The 27,169-nt window shown below is 35.8% G+C and overlaps 1 protein-coding gene across 1 annotated transcript in view; it reads right to left on the reverse strand.

Moving 5' to 3' along the window:
- Positions 1 to 27,169, reverse strand: part of LOC145287772 (proteasome adapter and scaffold protein ECM29-like) — a 184,835-nt gene that overhangs the window by 83,661 nt on the left and 74,005 nt on the right. The window contains exons 19-25 of the mRNA XM_080135598.1: positions 25,217 to 25,351; positions 21,251 to 21,395; positions 15,577 to 15,776; positions 9,710 to 9,811; positions 5,693 to 5,806; positions 2,092 to 2,184; positions 583 to 697 (exon numbers count right to left, since the gene is read on the reverse strand). Of these exons, the coding sequence (XP_079991724.1) occupies positions 583 to 697; positions 2,092 to 2,184; positions 5,693 to 5,806; positions 9,710 to 9,811; positions 15,577 to 15,776; positions 21,251 to 21,395; positions 25,217 to 25,351 (904 nt within the window). The remainder of the gene's footprint in view (positions 1 to 582; positions 698 to 2,091; positions 2,185 to 5,692; positions 5,807 to 9,709; positions 9,812 to 15,576; positions 15,777 to 21,250; positions 21,396 to 25,216; positions 25,352 to 27,169) is intronic.

The following is a 27,169-nucleotide window of genomic DNA, read 5'->3' on the forward strand; positions in this document are numbered from 1 at the left end:
TGTCTAGCATCACAGTAATTATTATGACATTGATAAAATACAGACAAACACTGGCTAAGATATAGCTCACAAACCAGAAGAATGCCCAACTCAAAAGTTTGCAGCAAACAGTGTCCAGTGAGATTCAGTTCCTGATATTAAACTTCATCCGTAATATAACTTCTGGCAAGAGTTTTACTTTCCCAAATTTATTAACTTTTTTTTTATTAAATTGTTAAGTGAAAGTACAGAAAAGTTAGCAAAGTGTCTTCTCTCTCCATGTTAAGAATGGCTTTCTAAATAACATTATTTCAGCATGTTCAATAAACTGTAATAGATTATTTAGAAAGCCATTCTTAACATGGAGAGGTGGGAGAGCTTTGTAAACTATTCCGCACTTTCTCCTAACTAAATGAATTTATAGATAAAAATTAGTAAAAAAAAACTTGGCAAACCACAAGAGTAAGTGACCAAAACCAAGACGTCTTTAATATTGGGAAATCAGGAACAGAATCCGAATTCCATTTACTATAAGTGTAGAGTTGGGCATTCTTCTGGTTTACCATATAACCTCTTTAGCGGCCGTAATATAGTAATACTGACCGTCATTTTCTGAGAGCAGCTGCATGAAAGCTGCCTGAATATCTGGCAATCGTTTCTGCAAGGCAGCATGGTGTCCGCAGTGCTTTACAAGCGACAGTAACCAAATGCAAGAAGCCTGTAAAGAAATTGTTAAGAAGTCACTTTTACTTCGGAAAATATATTGACGAAGTTTGCGTAAAAACAAAATTTGAAAAATGCAGAAAACAGAACCAGAATTCAAACTAATTTTTTTTTTAAATTAATTTTCAAAATTAAAAGCAACAAAAAAAAAAAAAGAATACATTTGTTGACAGTCATAGTCAGATAGAAATTTATGAGATTTTTACGACTCCAAACTCTGATGTGATCGGTTTTGTATTCAATAAAATAATTATGAATTAAATATTATAAGTGTTTTATATAAGAATAGACTATATTTGCAAACTAGAAATGTTTATATGTGTACTTTGTAGAAGACGTAGAAAATGAGAGTGGAACAGAAAAGAAGGACAGAAAAAGAGAGAAAAAAAGGCAGAAGGAGAAAGAAAGAGAGATGGGTAGAGAGAGAAGAGATAAGCAGAGAGAGGAAAGAAAAGCAAAGAGGCGGAGAGATAGAGAAAGGTAGAGAGAGAAAGAGAGAGAGCTATATAGAAAGAGAGATGGGCAGAGAGAGAAAAAATGGACAGAGAAAGGAAAGAAAGGCAAAGAGGCAGAGAAAGAGAGAGAGAGAAGGAAAGGCAAAAATAGAGAAAGGTAGAAAGAGAGAGAGAGAGAGACAGGTAGAAAAGCAGAGAGAATGAGAAAGTGAGAGAGAGAGAATGAGAAAGTGAGAGAGAGAGAGAATGAGAAAGTGAGAGAGAGAGATAATGAGAAAGTGAGAGAGAGAGAGAATGAGAAAGTGAGAGAGAGAGAGAATGAGAAAGTGAGAGAGAGAGAGAGAATGAGAAAGTGAGAGAGAGAGAGAATGAGAAAGTGAGAGAGAGAGAGAGAATGAGAAAGTGAGAGAGAGAGAGAATGAGAAAGTGAGAGAGAGAGAAAAAAGAGAAAAGTACAGAGAGAAAGAAAGAAAGGCACACAGAGATAAAGAGATAGAGGAAGGGGGGGTCACACATATAGACAGAAATATCACTAATTAGTGGAAATGTGAAAGTTAAGCAGGAGGAATAAAATAAATATTAAAACGATGATTTTATGAGAGAAATAACAAAAAATAAAAAAACAAAACAAAAAACAATCAATCTTTAAAAATTGTTACTAAAACGTTTTAAATTTAAGTCATTAACTGTTTTGTCAATGTTACAAACTGATTGCTAAAAAAATGTGTATATATATATATATATATTTATATATAATGTATTGCAAATCATTTTAAAAAGTTACATCTAATATTTGTTCTTTTACAGTATTCCAAAAATTAAATATATTTATAAAATAATAAATAAGGACAACCCTCCCCACAGAGTAGCACATTTACTTCCCAATATTCTAATTTTGTAATTGACTGAACAAAATTAAAAAAAACTAACTCACCTGTCGTACATGGTGATTTGGACTGTGAATATGTTCCTTCAAAAGTTTCAGTAAATACCATTCAACGTCATCACTTCTGTTAGCAACAGATGCCTTGAAGAAATAAAAGCAGAATTTGAAGAGTTATTTCATGATCAACAAATAATCAAAGGGCAATAACTCTTTTCACTAATATAATTGAGTTATTCCCCTTGCCATTTACAGCTTATTGCTTTTGAAGACTAAAGGATAGCTTTCAAGATGGCGATTTGACAACAGAGAAATGCATTAGCAACGTTAGTGTCTATAAACACATTCTTAACATGGGGATTTGATTATATGCTGTGATTTTACCTAACATGTTAACATTGCGTCACGAGGAAAAGAAATAACGAAAAACACTGTGGCAGACCCGAACAATGATTCCTGTAGCCTTTCAATATTTCCTTTTAACCTTGTAATTTTTTCCGATTATCATCAAGTGCAGACTGAATTTTCATATTAAAAAAGAAATTTAAGGTCGGGGATCAATTTTTGCCACATCAGTTGTTAATGCTGTTCCTAACCAGTAAATGTTTCCCTTTTCTGTAGGTAATGCGCATACAATTTTTTCTAAGGTATTTTGCTAAATGTGTAATCTATGATAAGCGCTGTAGAAATTTGCAAAAATTTGAAAAGGAAAAATCTAAATGCTAGAGGCATTAATGACGGTAGTGGCTAAAAAGTGGGTGCCCAATCTAGTGGAACGTTATAATTCCAAAAGCCTGTTAGTGCTGATAATCGCCTGAAAAATTTATGAATAAGTGAAAAATAAAAAAAAAAAAAATAGTAAAGGCAGCATTGTTCAGGTTTACCAATTCTTTTTTTTTTCTTCTTTTTAAAAATTATTTTGCAATCTATCAAGAATGTCTAGGAACAAAAAAAATTCAATTTCCAACAATGCCACATGTCTTTTTGGGTCGCATTAGACCAATACCCAAATCTGGGCTTAAAAGTTCAATAACTTAGAAACAGTTCATTTTCAGAGGTTTTAAATGTGATTTATGGATTCCTTGTGTGGAAAACCTTGTCCATGCAAATTTTCAAGGTTCTACCTAGTCTAGAAATTGATTTATGCCCAAAAACGTAATTTCATAATTTCGCGAATTTGCGCCTTGACGCAATATACGTAAAATAACAAAATTGCGATATTTCTGGAACCGTTTAGAGTTAAAAGCTCAAATTTTCAGGATTCCCTAGTTTTTATGATACCAACATATGGTGAAAGTTTGGAAAAAATCTGAAAGGTAAGGGTGTCATGGTCTGGATGATTTGAGACGGAATTACCCTTTTATATATATAGATGGAGATATTTCGACAAACTTTTACTAGAACTGGATATAATGAAAATAAGTCTGTACGAACCGTGTCCAAATACAGAAAGGCTGATCACAGTAAGAGATACAGTTAACATGAACAATTCAGAAAGTAACAAAACCAGAAAAAAAGAAAAGAAAAGCGAGGGGTGGGGTAGGATAAAGCTACATTGGTGATTCCTAAGAATGATCAGAGACCCATAAAAACACCTGAACATGGCTAAGAAAAGGACAATTGAACAGAGAAACGGAATCACTACTGACAGCAGCATAGAATAAATGTATACATCACATGAGCACTTCACGATATATTTATATGAAAATGGCTGATTTGTTTTCAAAAGAACGTTTACATATAGTGCGGAATTTAGTAATTAATCCTTTATGACCTGAATTATGATGTAGATGATTAAAAAATATTTGTTTATTTTATGACCTGAATTATGATGTAGATGATTAAAAAATATTTGTTTATTTTATGACCTGAATTATGATGTAGATGATTAAAAAAATATTTATTTTACATTTTATATGTTGGCATACTGAATGTAAGCAATGTACAGTTGCAATCTGAAGGTATCTGGCATCAACCCAGATACTGAACTAATGCGTACAAGGTGTGTTTGAATCAATTCCCACTTTATTTATGCCATTAAATTCATTTATTTACGACTGAATGAATTAGCTCAACCAGGTCATAAAGGATAAAGTAATTATTATAAGTAAAAGAAAAAAATATATTTAGTAAGCGTCAATCAAATTAGAGTATAGTAATTAAAATTCATGCCGTTTCAGAATTTTTTAGATGAGGATTGATAATTTGGATTTTTCGGACTACTGTTCTTATCTCGAAAGATAGTGTCACATGACTTCTACTCAATCATGGCACATAGAACGGGAGAAAACTATCGATGATTAAATAAAAGGTTTGATTTGATATTTCGTAGAGATTCCAGAGTTCTAAATGATAAACTTGAAGAAACTTGAACGCTACATCGACCAAAATGCTGTGAAAATAACATCGAAGATGAGAACGGTAGTCTGAATCCAAATAATACAAACCATGGATCCTCATCTCAAAAAGTTTGAAGCACCAGTCAACAAACATCATAACAGTCAGAAATTATTTTCTTGGAGAGTAGATAGTAGATCTTGGGTTTATTTTCAACAGTCTCGTACCCTCCCCCCTTGCTTTTATTCTTTAATCCTTATATTCTGTAAGCGATATTTCTGACAAAGGGGAAAGAATTGCTCTTTTCTGTGTCAATTTATTTGCTTGATATATTTACTAGTGGGGGGGGTACCGAGTGTTGCCTGGGTGTTTGGAGGTGCGTGTGTTGCGGGGGGATGGGTGGGGGGTGTAAAAAAAAAACATAAACATTGGCCAGATGTTTGGAGGTGTAAAAGAAAAAAGTTTTAGTACGAAGGTAGGCTCGAACCCTGAAGTCTTGATGCATAGGTGCAAAGAAAATGGAAAAAAACTTGAGACCTAGTCATCTCGGCCACGAGGGGAGAGGAATTGATAAGCATGTTAAATTAACGTTTATAAAGTGAAATATACAGGTGCGAGGAAGTTAAGTCGCATGATGTTTGACTTAGTTTTGCGCTGCAAGCCAGTTACTGTTTCCCCCATGCGGCGATGGAAAAATATCTCGAAAATAGCCTGTAAAAGTCGGGCAAATTAAAGATAGCCGCGACCCCTGTTCTTAAGTCGTAGATATTACAATTTAGATGTGATATAAAAAGTTTTAAGAAGGAGCAAGCCGACCAAAAAGGCCGATACAAAAAGCCTTTTGCGGACATACACAAAAATGCACACACAAACAAACACACATTTTCGCTTTTATATATAGATTTACTGACTTAATTTATTTACTTGTCTCTCTACACGGGCAGAGTTAGACATGAGGTCAGTTTTTAATGTGGAGAAAATCCAGCTCCCCAAAGAGGGGCACTCTGGATAGAAACAAAAATAAAAATTGTCTTAGCCATGAAAGATTTCTCCTCCACTGACTGAGGACAAAAATGGTGAAGCGCAGCACCAGAACAGATACCACACTGTTATCTTAGCCTGAAGGCCACTCCAAAACCCACTCTGTCAGTTGTTGTTTTGATATTTAGAAATTTTAAATCCTCTGATAGTATTCATCATCATTCAACTGTCAACATATCTCATTAACCTTTATCCTATAGTGGTTTTTGGCCTTGATAAATTGTGATTTAAAAAACAAAAAAATGATGCAACATGTTATTTTTGTCCTACTGACCTTGAATTCTTTTTCTTGCTGCACCCAAATATTTCTTCCACTCGGAGAGGTGGCACCAAGGGCAGCACAAACCAATGCTTCTGCAATAGTCATGTGTAGTTCCATTTGTTTGGCCTGAAGATTGAAAAAAAAAAAAGAAAAAAAAAGTGAAACAGGAATACAAGCAGAAAAAAAAAAAAAAAAAACAGTTGAAATTGAGATAGATTTTCCAACCTGTGTGTGTATGTGTGTGTGTGTGTGTGTGTGTGTGTGTGTGTGTATGTGGAAAGTGAAGTGTTAAAAAAAAACAAAAAAAAAAACATAACTCAAGACGTTTTTTTAATAAATAGTAAAAAAAAAAGATGAAAAATAATTTGAACAACCCAAGCATGCAATATCTCCCTCCACGAGTGAAAAATTTACTTTCACCATGACTAATGTTTGTGCAAAATTAAAAAAAAAAATTCAACGAGTGGTTATTAAGAAAAGTGTGAGCAAACCAATGGCTGAACGATTTGGGGGGCAATTTTACCCCTGTAATGCTCCCTAGGGGAGCAACCAGAGTTATCCCAGAAAATCCATTCTGGCAAAAATTGACTTTTACCATGACTAATGTTTGTGCAAAATTTTTTTCAAAATCCAACACGTGGTTATTAAGAAAAGTGCAAACAAACGGGAATGAATTACTAGGCCCAATCCCTTATTTGTTGGGGGACCAAAAATAGGTGCTTATATAGTATGAGGACACATTTGAAAATCACATTCCAAGTAAAAACTTTACTTATGTATCAGAAAAGCGCAAAAAATATAGTTGAAATTGAGATGGATTTTCCAACCTGTAGGTGTGTGTGTGTGTGTGTGTGTGTGTGTGTATGGAAAGTAAAGTGCAAAAAAAAAAAAAAAAAAAATCACAAGATGTGTAAAAAAAACATGAAAAATAATTTGAACAAGCCAAACATGTGGCATCTCCCTCCACGAGTGAAAAATTGCAAGGGAAGGAAAGAGACAGGAAGTCATTCTTTGATAAAACAAAATACATCTAACTCTCCTTACCCCTTTCAGAGCGAGAAAGAAAGATAAAAGAAATAAAATTCAGACAAATAGTGATGAAAAATAAAGAGGTAAGCCTCTAACAATTTGGCAGAAATCAACCTTTTCTTGTTAAAAATAAAAGACTCTAGCAATTAAAACTGAAATCAGCTTTTTGTAGGATTAAAAAAAAAAAAAGCGGACTTTCACAAAAAGCAGAGAACTCACATCCTCTGTTACATAATAAGGGTCCCAATGTAAGTAGCAATTACTGTTAGTGTGAATGTTGAGAAGTGTCGTTCCTAGGATTGAATGAATCACGGGTGATGTAAAGTTAGGCAGGAGAGTAGAAATGCTATAGATAAAACAGTGAGAAAATGAAGAATGATATCACATTTTCAAGTAATAGAAAAGTAAGGTTTTCAGATTAGTTCTCTCTGGGAAACTACATGAACAAGACACAGCCAATAATGTAGAATAATCTAAGTGGAATGTTACTTCAATATCTGTCCGTTTGTATCACTCATTTCTTAAGTTAGAAAGTTAAATAACCTAAACTAACCCATATCTGATCAGGTCTTTATTTTAAACTACATACATGTGACATATTTTCTTTACAAGTCATTTGCTTACTGGAGTCAAATTTTTATACGTCGGATGCCTCTTTTGTTTTTATACATGTGTTTCTGGACATTTTAACCCTTATCCCCGAGTGGCTTCCGGGCCTTGATAAGTGGTGACCTCCATGTAAAAGGAAAAAAAAAAAAACGTGTTGGGGATAATTACAAATGATCCAGCCTTTTATAACTAACAGAAAGAAAAAGAAAAGACAAATCCGAGAAAGGTAATCCAGAGAAAGATACCATTAGGAAATACTGAATGGGCGATCAGAGATTTAAGATTGTTAAATCCAAACCAAAAAGTTAAACATTAGTCAAATCTGGTTTTAGGTCTTTCTCCTCATTTTGTCATATCGTCAGATTTTATTATCCTATTTTAATCATATCAAAACTACAATAACTATTTCTTGGCCTTTTGGTCAAGAAAAAAAAAAAAAAAAAAAAAAAAATGCACACACAACATACAGAAATGAATATACAAATTGTACATAGTTAAATTTTACATTGAACGCTGGGGTTATTAGTTAGATTAGGATCCACAGAGTGATTGAGGTATTTTGGTAAATGTTGCCAGTCAAGAGTAAGACTTCAAAGTCTCATCTGTTACATAGTCAAAAAGACCCTGTACCCTCCCCCTCCCAATTTCTTGTAGGGCCTTGTGCCTAATTTTGTTGAATTTAATTTTTTGTACGTTTTTTATGTTCAATTTTTTCTTTCTCAATAAAATATATAAACAAGATCAAAGTGTAGTATCTGTTCTTCAGATGCTGCACTTAAGATAATTTGTACCAGTCAATGGAGGGGAAACCCTCTATACTGGGACAATTATTATTTTTGGTAACCAGAGTGCCCCCATTTGCCTACTTTTAGGGGAGCTGGTTTTTACCTCACATTAAAAACGGCCTTGTGCCTAATTTGCTCAGTGGGGGAGCAAATAAATACCATCTGTTCTTCAGATGCTGCACTTCTATTTCTTGTTCTCTTTCGTTGGAGGAGAAATCCTTCACGACTGAGACAATTTTTATTTTTGTACCTTTTCTCCACGTTAAAAAACGACCCTGGTGTCTAACTCTGTCCCGTGGGGAGGCATAGTAAATAGGTACAACAGAACACTGACCAATAAAATTTGTTTTGTTTTTTAGGTTTTCGGGGTCGCTGACAACGAATCTGATATTCAAACCCGTCGCAAATTTACTGTTTGCATGGTATTAATCCCTGAACCATCGCACTATTTTGTGCCAACTCACTGCCATCGTTTATGCTATTCTTGCATGATGCGTTCGTGCATGGACGCACATAGTAAGGTGACTTGTCACATTGCGGAAGAATTTTTTAGCAGACATTTAAAATAACAAGAAAGTTTTCAGAAACAAAAAAAATGTGGTTCATTTATCTGTTACGTAGTTTTTGATGCTTTTTTAATTGATCTAAAAAAATTAAGTTTTCACGAGTGGTCGACAAAAGTATTTTTATTTTTCGTTTTTTTATTTTTTTTTGGGAGGGGGGGGGAAGGTTCAATTATAAAACTTGTACAACATTTAACAAGTGCTCCTGCAGTTTAATTTACCGTTTTTCCGTAAGTAACGCGCCAACATACACCGAGCAGAACTGTTTAATTTTTCGCAAAAATTCTGTTTACATTGGGGGGTAGAGGGCGGTGGAGGGGCAGGGGGGACGGGTGGTGTCGTCGCAAACGCATCATGTAAGAATAGCATAAACGATGGCGGTGAGTTGGCACAAAATAGTGCAAGGGTTCAGGGGTTAATACCATGCAAACGGTAAATTTGCAACGGGTTTGAATATCAGATTTGTTGTCAGTGACCCCGAAAACCTAAAAAACAAAATTTTATTGGTCAGTGTTTTGCCGTAGTTAAGGTAAACATTTACCAAAACTTGTATATATTGTACGTTAAAACTTGTATGCATTGAAACTAGTATATATTGTACATTAACACTTGTATATATTGTATATTAAAATTGGTATATATTGTACGTTAAAACTAGTATATATATTCTCCATAAAATGCTTTATATATTATATATTAAGGATTGCATATATTATATATAAAAACTTGCATATATTTTATGTTAAAAATTATTTTTCATACCAATACATAGTTAAAAAAAAAATTAACAAGTTTTTTTTACTTTCAAAATAATTTCCTTCTTGTTAATGTTTACCATTCATTTATTTTAAATTAACTCTATATATTATATATTAAACATTACATATATTATATATTAAACATTACATATATAAAAACTTGTATATTTTATATGTTATTTATTTTTATTATCGCTTATGTTTGAATTCATGTTTTAGACCATAAATTAATGATATGAAATGAATTTTTAATTATTTTGTTGCACAAAGAAATGCTTGAATTACCTGAACAGCCGACATTAGTCCTTCGATGACCATATGAGTATAAGGGAAATCTGCATCTCCAACACACAAATTTCCGAGACAAGTAGAAGCATGTTCTTTGTTCTGAAATAGAAAATCAAGAATATATATATATATATATATATATATATATATATATATATATATATATTTATTTCTATTAGTGATTCTGTACTATTTTCTTTCTTTCTGCTCCCTGAGCACTTATTATAAGAAAGGAGGGTAAATTTTTAGATTAGGTCCACCTCCGTAAAAAAGATGGCCGCCAAAGAATACAATGCATAATACAACTTTTTATATCTCAATAACTACTTATTTCTGCAAAATTTCAATGCGATGTTCGTATTCAGCATAGTCGAAAAACTTTTCTAAGTTGTCATTTAAAAGAAAAGGAGGTGGGTGGACCTAATCTAAAAAAAATACTGAAAGGAGTTATCTGCCCTTTGTTTACATTATTTTCCGACCCACATTTTTTAGGACGTATTAAAAAAATAATAAACAAAATAATACGTCCTTAAAAATGTGGGGGTGGAAAAAAAAATACACACACACATATATATATATATATATATATATATATATATATATATAGGTTAATCATTTACTTGAAACATACTCGGTTTGTATACACCAATCGTAATGGGTTAAAAAAAATCTCATAAATAAAGTATATTTATAATGAAAAAGATTTTTTTTTATATAAATTTTTAAAAAAGTCCAAATTCAATGAATGCCTTTTTATTGGATTTCCAAGGCATATATAGTGTAGTATAATAATTCTCCAAGTTCCAAACATCAATTTTTCTCAGTTGGTTATTTATAACTTTTCAAAAGGTAGTCCATACTAAAAATATGACCATCTTGTTATCTATATCTAATCCTGGATCTTCAATAGCTTTTATTTCAGTTTTACCTGTACCAAAATGTACGTCAATTTTAGTTATTTCGCTACGAAGATCAAAATTAGCTAGGCGCAGTTATAACATCAGTGACTTGCTTGAGATGCTTTGTGCCTGGCCTTAATTCTTGACTAGAATAATGAACCACGACTCGCCATGTACTAATTGTTTCTCCCATAAGTAAACAAATGCCACTGCTAGCTTGCTACGTATATCCGATTATATCTAATATTGTTTCGTACTGCGACTAACAAGTCTACAAAATTATGTCATTGCTGCATATTTAGTCACGTATTCATCAGATGTTTACCTTAAAAAAAACTTATAAAAAACACCATTTTAGAGAACTTACATGGTTCATATAACCGACACACTCAGTTCTCAGTTACAAAGATTATGGTCATGACCATAATTTTAGAAGTTCTTGAATCTTTTTTTAAAGCATGTTGTTCAAAATTAAAATCATATAAAAATAACAACATTCCCTTCTAACCAACTGAACTACTATTTTTCACATGAAATCATTGTATGTAAATGACATTTTTTATTTTGGTGGGGGGGGGGGAGAAGAAAAAACGGGTTTGTATTACTGTACACATAGATTCGAAAAAGTTGTCAAAAAACAAATATATAACAAATAAATGTTATCAAAGGCAAGATAAGTTACTTTTCTGTCAAACTGGATATATTTTTTGTGTTTTTATTCAATGTAACATATTTATTCAGCTCGAAAACCATACAGTGTTTACTGATGTATTGGAAAATTCAAGATGGTGTCTGATTCTTTCTTTAACACGGTAAGTTTGGGAAAAGGTGTTATAAATAAAAAAACGAATAAAATATTGTTAAAAACTCGCTCAATATATGTTACCGTGACATAGGTTGACATATATTCGGCGGGTTTTTAATAGTATTTTGTATAGTTTATTATTTATAACACCTTTTCCCAAACTTACCGTGTTAACGAGGGTGTGAGACGCCATCTTGAATTTTCCAATACATCGGTAAACATTGTATGTTTTTCGAGCTGAATAAATATGTTAAATTGAATAAAAACACGAAAAATATATCCAGTTTGGTAGAAAAGTAACTTATCTTGCCTTTGATAACATTTATTTGTTATATATTTGTTTTTTGACAATTTTTTCGAATCTATGTGTACAGAAAAAACATTTAAGCTTTTTTAATTAACCAGACTACTCACACCTGAGAGTATCCTGTACCTCTACAAGGCCACCATTCGCCCATGTATGGAGTATTGTTGCCACATCTGAGCTGATGCATCTACCACTAGTCTCTCCCTCTTGGTTAGGGACGAAAAAAAAAAAGTTTCCAATCTAATAGGTCCTGCTTTGTCGATTAAGCTCCAACCCCTGCACCATTTCTGCATCTCTGTGCCTGTTTCACAAGTATTTTAGGGGAATGTGCTGTACTCTGATGAACTCGTTGCACTTGTGCCCCCTCGACATACAAACCCGCTCAGCAACAAAATCACACCCCTTCACTGTTGAGGTCCCTAAAAGAAAGTTTTCTACTTAAATAGTTTCTTCCTTCGAACAGCTAGACTTTGAAATTCCCTTCCTGCTTCCCTAACTGTACTGATATGCAGAAGTTTAAATGTAATGTAAACCAACATCTTGTTAACATTTCCTAGGCATGGTCCCAAATAGTAGGCCCTTACATCCAAGTGACGATATGCCTTGTTAGAGGCGAATGTGAGTAAAAAAAAATAAAAAATTATGGGGTAAGCTGATATACCCATTTCAAGAATAATGAACTTACCCAAAGAGAGAAATACAGTTACACCTAAATGATATTCATAGCAGTTATGGCTTCAGAACCATGATGTGTACTTCTGTACCATACTTTTGCTAAAACACTTTTTGTTAATCACACCACTATGTTTATCTTGATTATTACCGACCTGTAAGGCCATAACAGAGAGGTACCGTGCACAATTGACATCATGAAAATGAGATTCCGTATTGAAAGAAAAACTGAAATGGAGAAAAGGACAATTGAAGCAAAAGCTTATCCTGCCTTGACAGAGTTCAAAATAGACTTTGTAGCTTAGTGGGGCACGCCGTTTTCTCTTCCCTGCAATCTCTTTCCCACAGAAGAGACATTGCGAGTCTGTCTCTGCTTTATCGTTATTTTCATGACAAGTGCTCGTCTGAGCTCCAATCTATGCCCCCTTCGCCAAACTTTCACAAAAAAACACTCGTCTAGCTGAAACCACTATCAATCAGTTCTCCCACTCTTTATCTGTGCTGAAACCTAAACATAGATTGCATGAACAAAGTTTCTTTCTCAGAACTGCACGCCTGTGGAACTCTTTTCCGTTTGCCTGCTTTCTGGCTGACTAAAATATGGTTATCTTCAAGTCCAATATAAACAAATTCTTGATGAATCATCCCTTTAAGTAATCCAATTTACCAAATTTCCACTACTAACAATTACTACGATAATAACAATACGATGATAAGGTGCTTCTTGCAGCTCCTGCCCAGATGTGGCAAAAGTACACCATTCTTGAACTTGGCTCTTATACAAGTAGAGAATTACATCAGCAGTGAAGTATCTACTGGAGCAGTAGAACGATCTCACCATTTTTCCAGCAGCCTTGGCAACGGATTTGATGTACGAGTGCCAATCCAAATCAGGAGTAAAGGTCAGATGTAGAAGCTTGTCAAAACATGGAGCCTCCTCAAGAGCTTTTCATTTCAACTGATGTCAGACAGGGATAAGATGATGTAAAGATAAAAGCTTGGTTACATCTAAAATGTTGCAAGATGTCGGTTTTTGGCCTTCGGGACAAGATCAAAGTGTAGTATCTGTTCTTCAGATGCTGCACTTCTATTTCTTGTTCTCTTTCGGTGGAGGAGAAATCCTTCACGACTGAGACAATTTTTATTTTTGTACCTTTTCTCCACGTTAAAAAACGACCCTGGTGTCTAACTCTGTCCCGTGGGGAGGCATAGTAAATAGGTACATCTAAAATGTTGCAGGCAACGATTAGTGGCAGCTATGGCCCCCGAATAATGATGTATACTTTTGTAACATATTTTTGCTAATACATATTTTGTTAATTACACCACTATGTTTATTTTGATTAATAACCAGCTTGCAGGGCCAAATTTGCTAAATGTTCACCAATAGACTTTTTTACTTTAATAATAATTTTTTTTTTAATTTTAAACACATTTTGATATATGTACTTTTTATTCTCTCTTTTTTTTTCTTCTTTGCTTTTTTCACATACATTAGATGTTAGTTTATTTTATTTTTTAAATATCATTTGGCACTATCTCCTAATTTTGTGCTGGAAACTTCTGTAAAATTTCCATTACCGACTCTACTTTAGTATAAGCAATATTACCTGAAGAAGTCTCTAGTTACTTGTAACTGGCTGACTGAAACATGTTCATGAATGTGTAGTGACATATAAATGCTTATGTAAAACAAATAAAAAGTGTGTGTGTGTGTGTGTGTGTATGTATATATATATATATATATATATATATATATATATATATATACATACACACACACACACACACTTATATATAAGGGGAGAGAGAAAGAGAGAGACACACTGAAGAACTGTGATACAGAGAAACAGTCTGCATATGCACTGGGTGGAACGATAAAATTGTCGCTATAGAAAAGACGACAGGATTCCATTTCCGTTTGATGAAAGCCATTTTTTTTTTTTTTTTTTTTTGTAGACTACTAGTTGGCCAGTTGTGTGAAAATCCCCAGAATGATAAGAGCCTTTTATCATGTTTGAAAGTGACACAATATTCAATGAGTGAGATTGGAGATGCACCGCTGTACAACTCATGCTCTCTACCAATCCAAGTTATGACAGCAGGACCATTGTCAACACCCTCAAAATGCGTTGCTGAATTGCCACAAATAACATGGACGTGCCCAAGGTGATGAAAACAAAGTTTCCGGCCACGGTTATGGTCTTTGGTGTGGTTTCAAGTGAGGGCCACACCATGCCACCTCACATCTTCAAAACTTGCTTGAAAATCAACACAAAAGTGTACCTGGATGTGTTGAAGAGTGTGGTAAACCCCTGGTGCAATCAGGTGGCTGATGGCTGACCCTGTGTGCAACAGGACTTAGCGCCAGCCCACAAGTCCAAAGAGACCCAGGCTTGGCTTCAGAAGGAGTGCTACGACTTTGTACTCTTCCTCCCCTGACCTGAACCCGTTGGGCTATTTCGTTTGATCAATACATCGAGAACATCACCAACATGACCTCCCACAACACAAAAGCCAGCCTGATCGCCACTATCCATCGAGTATTCACCGAGCTCCCGCCAGTTCTAGTTGAAAAGGTATGCTCCCAGTTCTGGACCTGTATCGAGGTGGTGATTGAGGTTGATTGGTTGGTTGTTTTACGGCATATCAATCCTTTTCGGGTTATTTAATGCCGAATCCAAAGATTTTGAAGAAAAATTTTTTTAATAGAATATATTTGTTGTTTTCACATCGGTTTCTATTTAACCCATAGTTGGGACCCTAACAGGTACTACCACTCCGGGTCAGAGTGGACCTGGGAGCAATGGTAATTAAAGGGTGGCTCCACACTCCCCAAAGCCCACAAGCTGGGGCCCTCACCACTGGATATAGTTTAAGGTCATATCCAGGACCCCCATTGAGGGACTTTTACCCTCTGCAGGGGGGCAGTCGGCGTATTCTAATGCCCCACCAACAGGGCCGGATTGAGGTTGAAGATGGTTACATTGAATAGATGTCACCTCCACTACATAATCAAGTTACCTGAATTAATTTTTTTCAATAAAAGTTTTAAAATAAAGCTGTAGTGTTGTTTTCTTTAGGGGGTGACAACTTTATCGTTTCACCCCGTATGTTTACTTATAAAGTAATATTTGAAATTTATCAATAATAAAAAACAAAAAAAAATTGTCCATTTTACCTTGGTCGGATCTTTCTCTTTGATAGACTGGACCAAACGTAAGAGCGATTTCACGACCGAGAGTTTAGTCACTTCTTCAGAATCTTCAGTATCGTCTTCAGATCCATTTGGTAATGGCAGGGCACCATTCCTGCCAATCTCTCCAAGAGCAATACAGGCACCACTACAAAGAATGGAACTACCGTCTTTCAGGAAAAATGCTGTGAAAAATAAAAATAATAAATAAAATGAAAAAGAAAATTTTTATATATCTATATTATATTTCTCTTAGTTTTCCCCTCCCACTTTTTCTCGCAAACTACTGGGCTGATCTGGTTGAAATGTTGTATGGATCTCTGTTATGATAAGTGTTGGGATGGTACCCCTACAGATTCTGATGATGGACTATTCCTGATGTCACTTCCGGTAACCAGTTTCTGCTATTCAGCAGTCTGGACCTGAGACTCTGAGGTAGTGGATCATAACCTCGCTTTGTCCTTCCAGTTGAGCAGAGTCCCACTCAACCAATATACGTTTCTGTATTTTCTGTTAATATTTATTTCATTTTACTGTTTCTAAGCCTTCTCGTTCTTCTTTCAACATTTAAACCAAAACAAACTGGTGACGTAGAAATTTAAATCCCAAATAACAATTGACGGTAATTCGAAAATTATTTATGGGCGGAAATTCACAAGTAAAATCCGGCTGGTGTTAATTTTTGAAAAAAGATAAATTTTCTCAAAGGTCTCACAAGTAAAGTCATAATAGAAATCACGCAAAAAAAGAAGGAAGAATGAAAACTAAAATTGTAAGTTAAAATCTAGAACAGGATAAAACTAACACTTTTTATAGGCGATATGAAGATTTATTCACTGTTGATTGCCAAGAGTGGAGAAATGCCAAAAAGGTCTGCTTACTTTTAAGAAAACTAGGGACCACAAAATACAGTAAGTTCGTTAACTATTTACTAATGTACTATCCAGCAAGATGAGCGAACTGGAATTCTCTTATCTGAACTTTTTAGCCCGAATACAACTATTTTTCACAAGAGATGGAAGTGTTTCAACCTGGCGAAACGCGACAACAAAGATTATCTCACCTTTGCACCTATTTGTCTGGTTAAACTCTCAGCGGATGATTTCAAGTGTTTGACTTTTGCACAGGGTCTCATCTTGACGAAAAATGCAGAGATCTCTTAAGACTCGAAAGTGAACAAGGCCTTACACTCCAAGAGCTGGTGGAAGATTGCCAACACATAGTCAGCATAAACAACTCAAGAAACATCAAGGAGTCAGGCGTATCATATGTACAAAGAACTAGTTACAGATGAAAAGAGTACTCCCTTGAAAAAAACAACTGAACAAGAAGACAACCCAAGCAAAATCAATAGTTATTCAATCTCCAAACCAAAATCGCCCAAAAGTCCATGCAGTCATTGCAGCAGACAGCATTAGTCTATAGATTCTCTCTTTAACACGGTAAGTTTGGGAAAAGGTGTTATAAATAAAAAAACGGTTAAAATACTGTTAAAAACTCGCTCAATATGTTACCGTGACATAGGTTGACATATATTCGGCGGGTTTTTAATAGTATTTTGTATAGTTTTTTATTTATAACACCTTTTCCCAAACTTACCGTGTTAAAGAGAGAGTCGGGCGCCATTTGGAATTTTCCAATACATCGGTAAACACTGTATGTTTTTGGAGCTGAATAAACATGTTACATTGAATAAAAACACAAAAAATATATCCAGTTTGGTAGAAAAGTAACTTATCTTGCCTTTGATAACATTTATTTGTTATATATTTGTTTTTTGACAACTTTTTCGAATCTATGTGTACAGTAAAACAAACCCGACTGTTTTTGCAAAAATAAAATATGCAACGAGCGTGACAGGAAAGGCCATAAATTGACACATTGCAAAAAGAACAGAAGGAATAATGAGATCACACATTGAATCGGAGAGGAAGCGGCAGAAATATGTAATTGTTAACATCCTCAACAAGGAAGTGGATTTACAGCTAAATTCCAGTTCCGATCTGTCAATCATCGACATACAAACATGGAAAAGGTTGAAGAAACCAACCATGAGGAGAACTAACAAATCAGTTCATGCAGTGACAAACGATATGATAAAATTTTAGGGATATTCCCTGTGACATTGAATGGTATCACCAAAACAGTAAGAGTCTTTGTGTACAAGACATCTGAAACAGATTAGATATCATAATTTAAACTCTGAGACCAACCAGTAAGCAATTTCTTTCATAAGGTAGTAAACTCTACTGAGGCACAGCAATCAAAGGGCGAGTGAAGTGTTCCTAGTTTAGAACAGCAAAATTAAAGAAATAAAAAAAAATTAAAAAATTCATCTTTGCAAGCCAACGTCCGCAGAGTTTGAGATCACCACTGACACCAACCTTCGTCTGTCTGCCTCTCCCCGATCTAACCTGTCAACTCCTTTTATACGTCTCCCATGTGATTTTGCATGACTTCCACCAGAGCACACCTTTTAAAACTATGGGCGCCATCTTGATTTCTCTCTCTGTTCTGCCCAACCTCGCCCGACACACACGCAGTAAGACCTCTGTTCGTTCCATCTGCTTTTTTCCCTTTCTTTTTCTCCTTTCCTTCTGCTAACTTTAAACAACAACGAGTTAAAGGGAAAATTTCCAGAAGTTTTTCCGTCAGGACTAGGAAGATATACCAAGGCTATAGCCAGATTTGAGTTGAAGGGGAACGCTCTACCCATTTTCAAGAAAAAACGAAACGCCCCGTTTGTGGCAGCCAAGAAAATTGATAAGAAACTGGATCAGCTAGAAACGGCCAGAATACGATTAAAAGTAAGCACTAGTGAATGGGCTGCCCATACCATATATGTTACAAAAAAGACCAACCAAATTCGTCTCTATGTGGATTTTTCCACGGGCCTGAATGTGGCCCTGAAAGATTACTACTATCCCCTCCCTACTCCTGGGGAGGTATTCAACAAACGGTGGTACAATATTTGCGCTAAGGTGGATTTAAGTGACGCATATTTACAGAACCCCATCAAGGAGGAATGCTTTAAACTCTTCTGCATCAATACACACAGAGGACTCTGTAAGTTTGAGAGGTTAGATTTCAGGGTCAAGGTTACACCTGGGATTTTCCGGCAGGTTATGGATTGACAGTAAATACACAGCTGAGCATCCCAAACATATACATGAGGTCTTTAAAAGAATTCAAAATTTTGGATTTAAAGTAAAAAAAAGCAAAGTGTGATTTCCTCATGAACAAGATGAAATACTTATGTCACAGAATTGATAAAAATGGAAGACACCAGACAATGTACAAGTTTCCAAAGTTTTCTGAGAGTGTCAAACTTCTACCAGGTCTTTATAAAGAAGATGCATGACTTGCATGCCCCGCTGAATGAACTACTAAAGAAGGAAAAAGCCTGGAAGTCGACGCCTGCACAAAAAAAAAAAAAAAAAATCAAAAATACTCTAACATTGGAACTGTTTCTTACACACTATGACCCAAATCTGTACAGCACAATCATGTCGACACACCGGTTCTCATCAAATCACCAAAGTCAAGTAACGTTGAGTCTGGCCAGTACCAGATGGGTGACCATTTGGGAAAGCTAAGCACTGTATGTACCTTCTGGGAAGGTTGGGCCTGGGGCCAGCACCCTCACCTCGAAAAAAGAACTCCTCACTACAAAAGCATCTACAAAGTTGTAGATGGACTATGCCCCTCCAGAGGTTCAAGGCTATGGATGAAATATGGATGACCCAAATCTGAAAATAATAGTAGCAAGCGACGCAAGCTCATATGGCATTGGAGCTTGTATACTACATATAATACCCGACGGTACCAAAAAAACAATCGCCATGCATCGAGAACGCTACTGCCAGCTGAGAGACAGTACTCACAAATTGAAAAAGAAGCTCCAAGTATCATATTCACGGTAACAAAATTTCATAGGTACTTACATGACAGAACTTTCACGTTGCAAACAGATCATAAGCTATTACTGACAATTTTCGGATCCGAAAAAGGCTTACCGACGTATACTGCCAATAGACTACTGGGTATTATTCTACTAAATTATGATTTTAAATTGAAGTAGCTGTCATCGAAACAGATTAGTCATGTGGATGGCTTATTAAGATTGATACTAAAGAAAAGGGAACCTATTGAGGATTCCATAATTGCTGCACTTCATACCGATTCCGAAAAAAAAAAAAAAAAAAACGATAGGCAACACAATTAGAGAGCTTCTCATATCCCTTCTTGAAATTAAGATGTCGCTCGGATGACATTAGTGAAACACCACCATTGGAGAAAGAACAGATTGAGTCTATTTTCGAACCTCCCCAATCAACACCAGAACCACGACAGTCGGTTCGGTAAAGGAAAGTCACCAATCCATTAATGATCGATCCTAGACCTAAGAGGATATTATTAGCTTTTATGAAGAAAAAGCTTGAGAGGGAGGGTGTTGGGGTGGCACCCCTACAGATTCTGACGGAAGACTATTCCTGATGTCATCTGCGGTAACCAGTTGATGTTATCGAGCAGGCTGGACTTCAGAATCAGTGAGAGTGGGTTGTAACCTTACTTTGTCCTTCCAGTTGAATTTACAGTTCCTTATTTCTTTCTTTAAGAACTTTCTGAATGCAGTATTTTTCAACAGACATTCAGAGCAAGAACTTGTCTAACAGATGGTAAAAAAGATTATTTGGACTACTCTTCTAATCGTGGATATTAATCTAACAACATTTTGGCCGATGTAACTTCTGACCTTCTTCAGGAGCATATTGCCAAACTCAGGAATGAATGCAAGGATTTGTGACATAATAGATACAGGTGCTAAGTAACAATAAGTTCTAAGTAACTCTCGAGGTTGAAGGTTCATCTATATATATAAAAGCGAAAATGTAGGTATGGATGTGTGTTCGCTTTTTCTGTATATCTACAAAAGGCTTTTTTCAGAGAAGCGGTCGGTCGCTTCACAACTTTTTAAAACTTTTTATATCACATATAAATCGTAATATCTCACAGTTAACAACGAAGCTCGCCTGTCTATTTAATTTGCTCGATTTCGGGAAGATAAATATTCAACATTTGTCGCTCGCCGCATGTGGATTAGTCTTTTTCCTATAACATCTTGGGAAAATAAAAATAAAAAAAGCGTTCTGCAGTAAATGAAAAATACTATCCCGCAGTCAAACTTGACCTCATTAACTCATTAAAACGGGCACCTGCCAAATCCAAGTAATTAAATAAATTCAAACGTGTTTCTGTTAGCATCTCGCGGTGGGGCAATGGTTAACGTCACACGTTTTTTTTTTTTCACACTTTAATTTACAACTTTGCCTCAAGGGTTCGGGTTCGATCCTCATACTTATTTTATTTTTAACCCCCCCCCCCGGAGTTTCCACACACACCTCCAAACACCCGGGCAACGCCGTGTACCCCTAGCTAGTTCCTTAATAAAGGCACTATTATAAATACAATTACAAATTACTTACAACATGGTTGACAAAACAAGAGCAGGTTCGATTAAATAAAGATTACCACCTGAAATTCATTGATCGAAACGTGAAAATAACAAATAAAATTAGAAAAATGATCAGACTAGCCCTCCCTCAAGAAAAGGAGTTGGTTTCTGTTTCTATACAACTTAAAAAGGGTTTACACATACCCAATCTTTTAAGAGCGTTTTGCATTGCCTCATAGATTTCTTTGAGCCCTTCCTGTTCCATGGCCTGGGGGTCACTAGCCTGGCGCATTTGCTGTCCGATAATATATCCAAGCATCAAGATCGAAGAATGCTGTAACTCGAGATTCTGAAGGTTGAAAAACAGAGGCAATAATTCACGTTAATCATCGAAATACAAGAGCACATAGTTCACATGAAAATGAAACAAAACCAAACGCATTTAGTCGCAGATAAAACTTTAAATCTTTCTACGGCTTCTCACAAAAAGATGTTGGTTTTTCTATATTCTGTCCGCTTTTTACGCTCCAAACAAGGTGTCTTGCCATTTGGACATGAGGGGCTACTATTTGGGAATGTGTCTATTAGGGAATCGTGGGGGAGTTAAGCAGCAAAATGTCTGTTCATATTACATTTAATCTTTTGCAGGTTAGTAAAGTGAGGGAAGCAGGAAACAGGGAGGGAATTCCAAAGACTAGCAGTTCAAGGGAAGAAACTATTAGGGTAGAAGGCTCTCTAACCTTTAGAGTCATCAATAGTGAAGGAGTAAGATTTTGCTGCATGTTGGGTTAGGCGATAGTATGCGCATCAGGGTACGAGTCAGAGCACATTCCATTAAAGTACTTGTCTTTTTTTTTTTTTTTAAATCATTTTTTTGGGGGCATATCAACCCTTTTCAGATAATTCAATGCTGAATCCAGACTGAATGAAATGAAAAAACGTTCTATGCTTCAAGTTGTTTATATATTTAAATAGTTACTCATTGCGTAAAGGTTATAATGTTATTATTTGGTGCATTTTGAGTCAAGACACTAGTGGGGAAGAGTGAGAGGAAGAAGAGAAAAAAAAGGAAAAAGAAGGGAGGGGAGTGAAGGGGAGAGTTGTTTTTGTTTTTGGGTTTTGCAGAACATGGTTGAGTTGTGCAAAAGAGAAGGAAAAACAATAACATTTATGTGCCGTGCACTTAATATACGGCATAATCACACTGACACACCGGTTCCGTCAGATCACGGAAGTTAAGCAACGTTGAGCTTAGTCATTACTAAAATGGGTGATCAATTTGGGAAGACCAGATGCTGTATGTAGGGGGACGTCGACACCTCCCTGCAAAAAGTTGCAAAAACCTAACGTCGTCATCTCCCCTAACGGGGATATACATGCGACTGGAGACCGCTTGTGAATTTCATACTCCCATGAAACTTCCTCCTTCGGAGGAAGCCTGTTAAACCCTGAATAGGGTTGGTGCTGACTGCACACACACACACACACACAGTGCATTTTAGTCAGGAAGTCACTGTTTTTCAGACAGTCTGATCTGGTAGCACCATTTTTTTTTTTTTTTTTTTTTTTTTTAAATATTTCAGGTCTGAAGAAAAAAAATGTATTTTTAAAAAACTATTTTTTGAAAAAAAAAAAAAAAACCCAGAAAACCCGCAAGAGCAATATCAAACAAAGAATCAGCAGGAGCAGTTGACTGATAAATAATATAATCTGGCAACCTCGTTCAGTCCTAGGAGGCAATGTTGAGTCTCCCTGCTAGAACTAACCTTTCCACTATCTAATTTTTGTAGCCTGACACTCTGCCGAGATCGGTTCACATTATTCCCACTAGGGTCTCTCCTCATTTTTGACCTGGTTGGTTTGAATAAATCGTCACTGTTTTTCAGACAGCCTGATCTGGTAGCACCAGAAAGTACTTGTGAAACAGGTGCACGGATATAACATTGCTGTGATGGGACAGAGGTTGGAGCTTGGCAAATAGTGCATGATCTATTAGATGTAAGACTCCTTCTTTTTTTTTGTCTAAGAGTGACAGACTAGTGGTAGATGTACCAGCCTAGATGTGGCAACAAGACTCCAGGCATGGTGAATGGTGGCTTTATACAAGTCTAGGATACTCTCAGGTGTGAGCAATTTTCTGGCACACTTTTCCAGCAGCCTTGGCAATGTCTTTTTGTTTCAATTCATAGAATGTTCACATCAAGCACTCGTCTGCATACCACAATGACAAAAGAAGTTTGCTTTTCTCTTCCCTATTGTTGTTATTACAATAAAGCTCAACCTGGTCAACATGGCAGATTCAGAGTCTGGTCACACGAATGACTAACCAATAGTGATTCTTCTGCCAAAAGCTGACCATTACTGAAGCCAACGGCTCAGTGAAGTCCTCTTTGATAGTTATTTTCAAGGTCCTCAGCTGTCCATACACTACGCAGTCAGGAAAGGATATGTTTTCTTTGTACTCTTTAAAGGAATGATGTGTGCATTCTTATGTGTATCGGAACAATCCATTACACATGCTTATATTATGATTTAGCAATAGTGTTGACCTACACTACTTTTTCTTTCGTATAAAAAAGTATCAACTGATATGTTTAAAAAGAGACAAGAAGCTATTCATTAATGAAACAAAAGTCTTCTCCTTTCCCTACAAAAGAGAAATAAAATAATAAAAAACAAAAAAAAAAACAAGGATGTAAAACTGTAGAATTAGTCTTTCTAGTTTGGTTCACTAGTTTCTGCTGTGGCTAAATAATCTAATTTTAGATTTGAAGCTTTATTGGCAGTTCCTGCAGGTGTAGTCAACGATAGAGATGGTGGGGACGGCAGAGGTGGGCTGTATCCTCTCTCATCTGTGAGTTCTATTCTCTTCCTATTGTTTTTCTCTTTTCTTTTCTACAAATTTGATGCCGTCCTTGACCATTGCTTGCCAGGTTGTGTGATGTCTGTGACTCAAGATCTTGTGGTTGAATACCACAAGCCTTCAGGTCTCTCTGGCAGGTATCCTTGTAGTGCAGAGTTGGTCGTCCGGTTCGCCATGTTCCAGAGGCAAGCTCGTTGTATAGGAAGTCCTTTGGGGGTGTGACCGACTTCCATCCTGCACACATGACCAAGCCAGAACAAGCATCGGAGTAAGAATGGCAAACATGCTTGGTATGCCAGCCTGGGACAAAACAATTACGTTTGTGACCCGATTCTGCAAGGTGATGCTTAAGAAATACCTGCAGCTTTGCATGAAGAAGGCATTCAGTCTTTGTTCTTGGTGTGAGTACAAAGTCCAGGACTCAATACTGAAAAGAAGAGTACTCAGTATGCAGGCCTGGTATACTCTCATCTTTGTATTTAGTATCAGCAACATGTTAGATAGTTTATCAAGAAAAATAAAAAAACCCTAAAATTCCACTTTTTCTTATCTGTTAAAAGCAAATAAATCACATCCATGATTTCAGATTAAGGAATTAAATTGGCTGAATTTTGAGAGCTGAAAGCCGATTAAATAGGCAGACATGTCCTCAGACTTACTGGATTTCTGGAATAATCTGTATGAAAGCCTCAGATGAAAGAAGACATACTAAAAAATAGTGTGAAAAATTGATAATTAAGCAATGTGCTTATAACAAAAAGAACTCTCTCTTTCCAAGTTGATGGAAAAATTCTTTATTCTTCTAAGAATGTGTTGCCTGAATTGATTGCATCATACTTAATGTAATAAGCATACAGCCAACCGTTATTCTATTCTGAAAATACTATTTTAAAAAATAGCAGGGTAACATAAGTGCATAAGCACCAAACTTTCTTCAATTCAAATTTTTGTTTGAATTTAATTTAAAAAAATAAAAAAATTTCCCAATGCTAGAAGAGAACATTACCAAAACTGATGTTTTCTAAATAATTAAAAATAAAAAAAATCTATACCCCCCCATTGCAGTAAGCCACTTTGTAAACAGTTTGTTACGAATTTACATGATGTCGCTTATGATGGATGGCACTAAAAAAAAAAAAAAACAACAACAACAAAAACAAAACTATCAAATATCAGCACTCGCTATCACTTATATCGATGTGCACGTAAAAAGTTCTTGACCAATTCTTTTCAAATTTTATCACAAAAGAAATAAACATATTAGCTAAATGGTATGTCATTTGGTAATACTAAATAAATCAACAAACCTTTGAATCGAGATTAGCATGAAATTCCTGCAGTGATGATATGACGGATTTAACGTCGGAAGCATTGTGTAAAACAACAGAGTACAATTGTGCAGCATGTTCTCTCATATCTTCTTTGGTTGAACACGACAAACGCTGTAAAAAGAAAAAAAAAAACATAGTTTTGGAAGCCTTTTTACCATTAAAACTAACAAAACAAAAAAATTTTTTTTAGTCTTTCATTGGAAAATTATTTTGCCAGTAAATCAATTAATTTGCAATCGTTGAATCAATTTCCCTTCATGAATTCACAATAGTCCTGATGTGACCCGATGGGGACCGGGCGATGCCGGGAGACCTTGCTAGTTGATTAAGGACCAGCTTGTCATCTGGGTGGTCCCATTGACACAAATTCAGGGGAATTCGCACGGCTGAATTCTAATGATGATGATGATGATGATGATGGTTTGATATTGTTTTAAACAGAATAAGCCTGTTTCTTGATGGATAATCAAAATGACCCCCCCCCCCTCCCCCCAGGAATGGATACTGAAATGCGTGTCTACGCCAGAGTGAAGTCATAAAAATAAATCTGGGGCTCAACAGATGGACACGTATGTTGATAGAATGCCGATAGAGATCGTTGTCGAGTGATTGAAGAGGAGACTACCCGGGGGGGGGGGGGGGGGGCATGCGTGGCAGACCCATTGTGTTAATTGAACGTGATGGCTTGTATTCCTGGCGAGGGGATGTTATTTCCTCACTAACGTGTTGGGAGAGGGGTGGGAGGGAGAGAAGATGAGAGAGGAAAACCTTTTCTTTCCTTTTTTTTTTTTTTCAATAAATGTAAAAGTCGCTTTTTAGGCGGTCAGGGTTCGGCAGGCCATTACTGGACCTCCCCCTTCGAACAAAGGCGCGGCCGCTGATTGGTTGGCCGCCACTTATGGACATATGGGGAGAGGTGGGGGGGGGGTTATAGCTAACCGATATTGATAAAAGAAGGTGAGGAAAAGATGAGACAGACTTTTTTCGCCATGCACCTGGTGGCACACTTGTTCGATACGCCTCTGACCACCCCGTATACTGACAGTAGAAAAGACAAAGTACTTGGTAAAAGAAAAGAATGAAAAAACTGCCAGTCACCCGTTTGCATGACCAAGCCAGTGTGTAACTATTATTTGTAAAGTCGAAAGCAATAATTATTCTATGTTAAGAAAAGCCGGGTTTGTATTACTGTACACATAGATTCGAAAAAGTTGTCAAAAAACAAATATATAACAAATAAATGTTATCAAAGGCAAGATAAGTTACTTTTCTACCAAACTGGGTATATTTTTTGTGTTTTTATTCAATGTAACATGTTTATTCAGCTTGGAAAACATGCAGTGTTTACTGATGTATTGGAAAATTCAAAATGGCGACCGACTCTCTCTTTAACACGGTAAGTTTGGGAAAAGGTGTTATAAATAATAAACTAGACAAAATACTATTAAAAAACCACCGAATATATGTCAAGTTATGTCACTGTAACATATATTGAGCGAATTTCTAACAGTATTTTGTCTAGTTTATTATTTATAACACCTTTTCCCAAACTTACCGTGTTAAAGAGAGAGTCGGGCGCCATTTGGAATTTTCCAATACATCGGTAAACACTGTATGTTTTTCGAGCTGAATAAACATGTTAAATTGAATAAAAACACAAAATTTATATCCAGTTTGGTAGAAAAGTAACTTCTCTTGCCTTTGATAACATTTATTTGTTATATATTTGTTTTTTGACAACTTTTTCGAATCTATGTGTACAGTAATACAAACCCGAAAAGCCAATTAAGCTTTGACTTCTTTTTTTCTTTGTTTGAAAATGCAGTTGTTGAATGCAATATATTCCTCAGGCCTCCCAGGTGACAGTTTGGAAGCTGATTCAAAAGTAGAAACAGAGAGCAGACGACGGAGACAAATTTGACCACTAGA

Source organism: Euprymna scolopes, chromosome 11, assembly GCF_053919585.1.
Source record: "Euprymna scolopes isolate OS-2025 chromosome 11, ASM5391958v1, whole genome shotgun sequence".
In the NCBI taxonomy this organism is placed as follows: Eukaryota; Metazoa; Mollusca; class Cephalopoda; order Sepiida; family Sepiolidae; genus Euprymna; species Euprymna scolopes.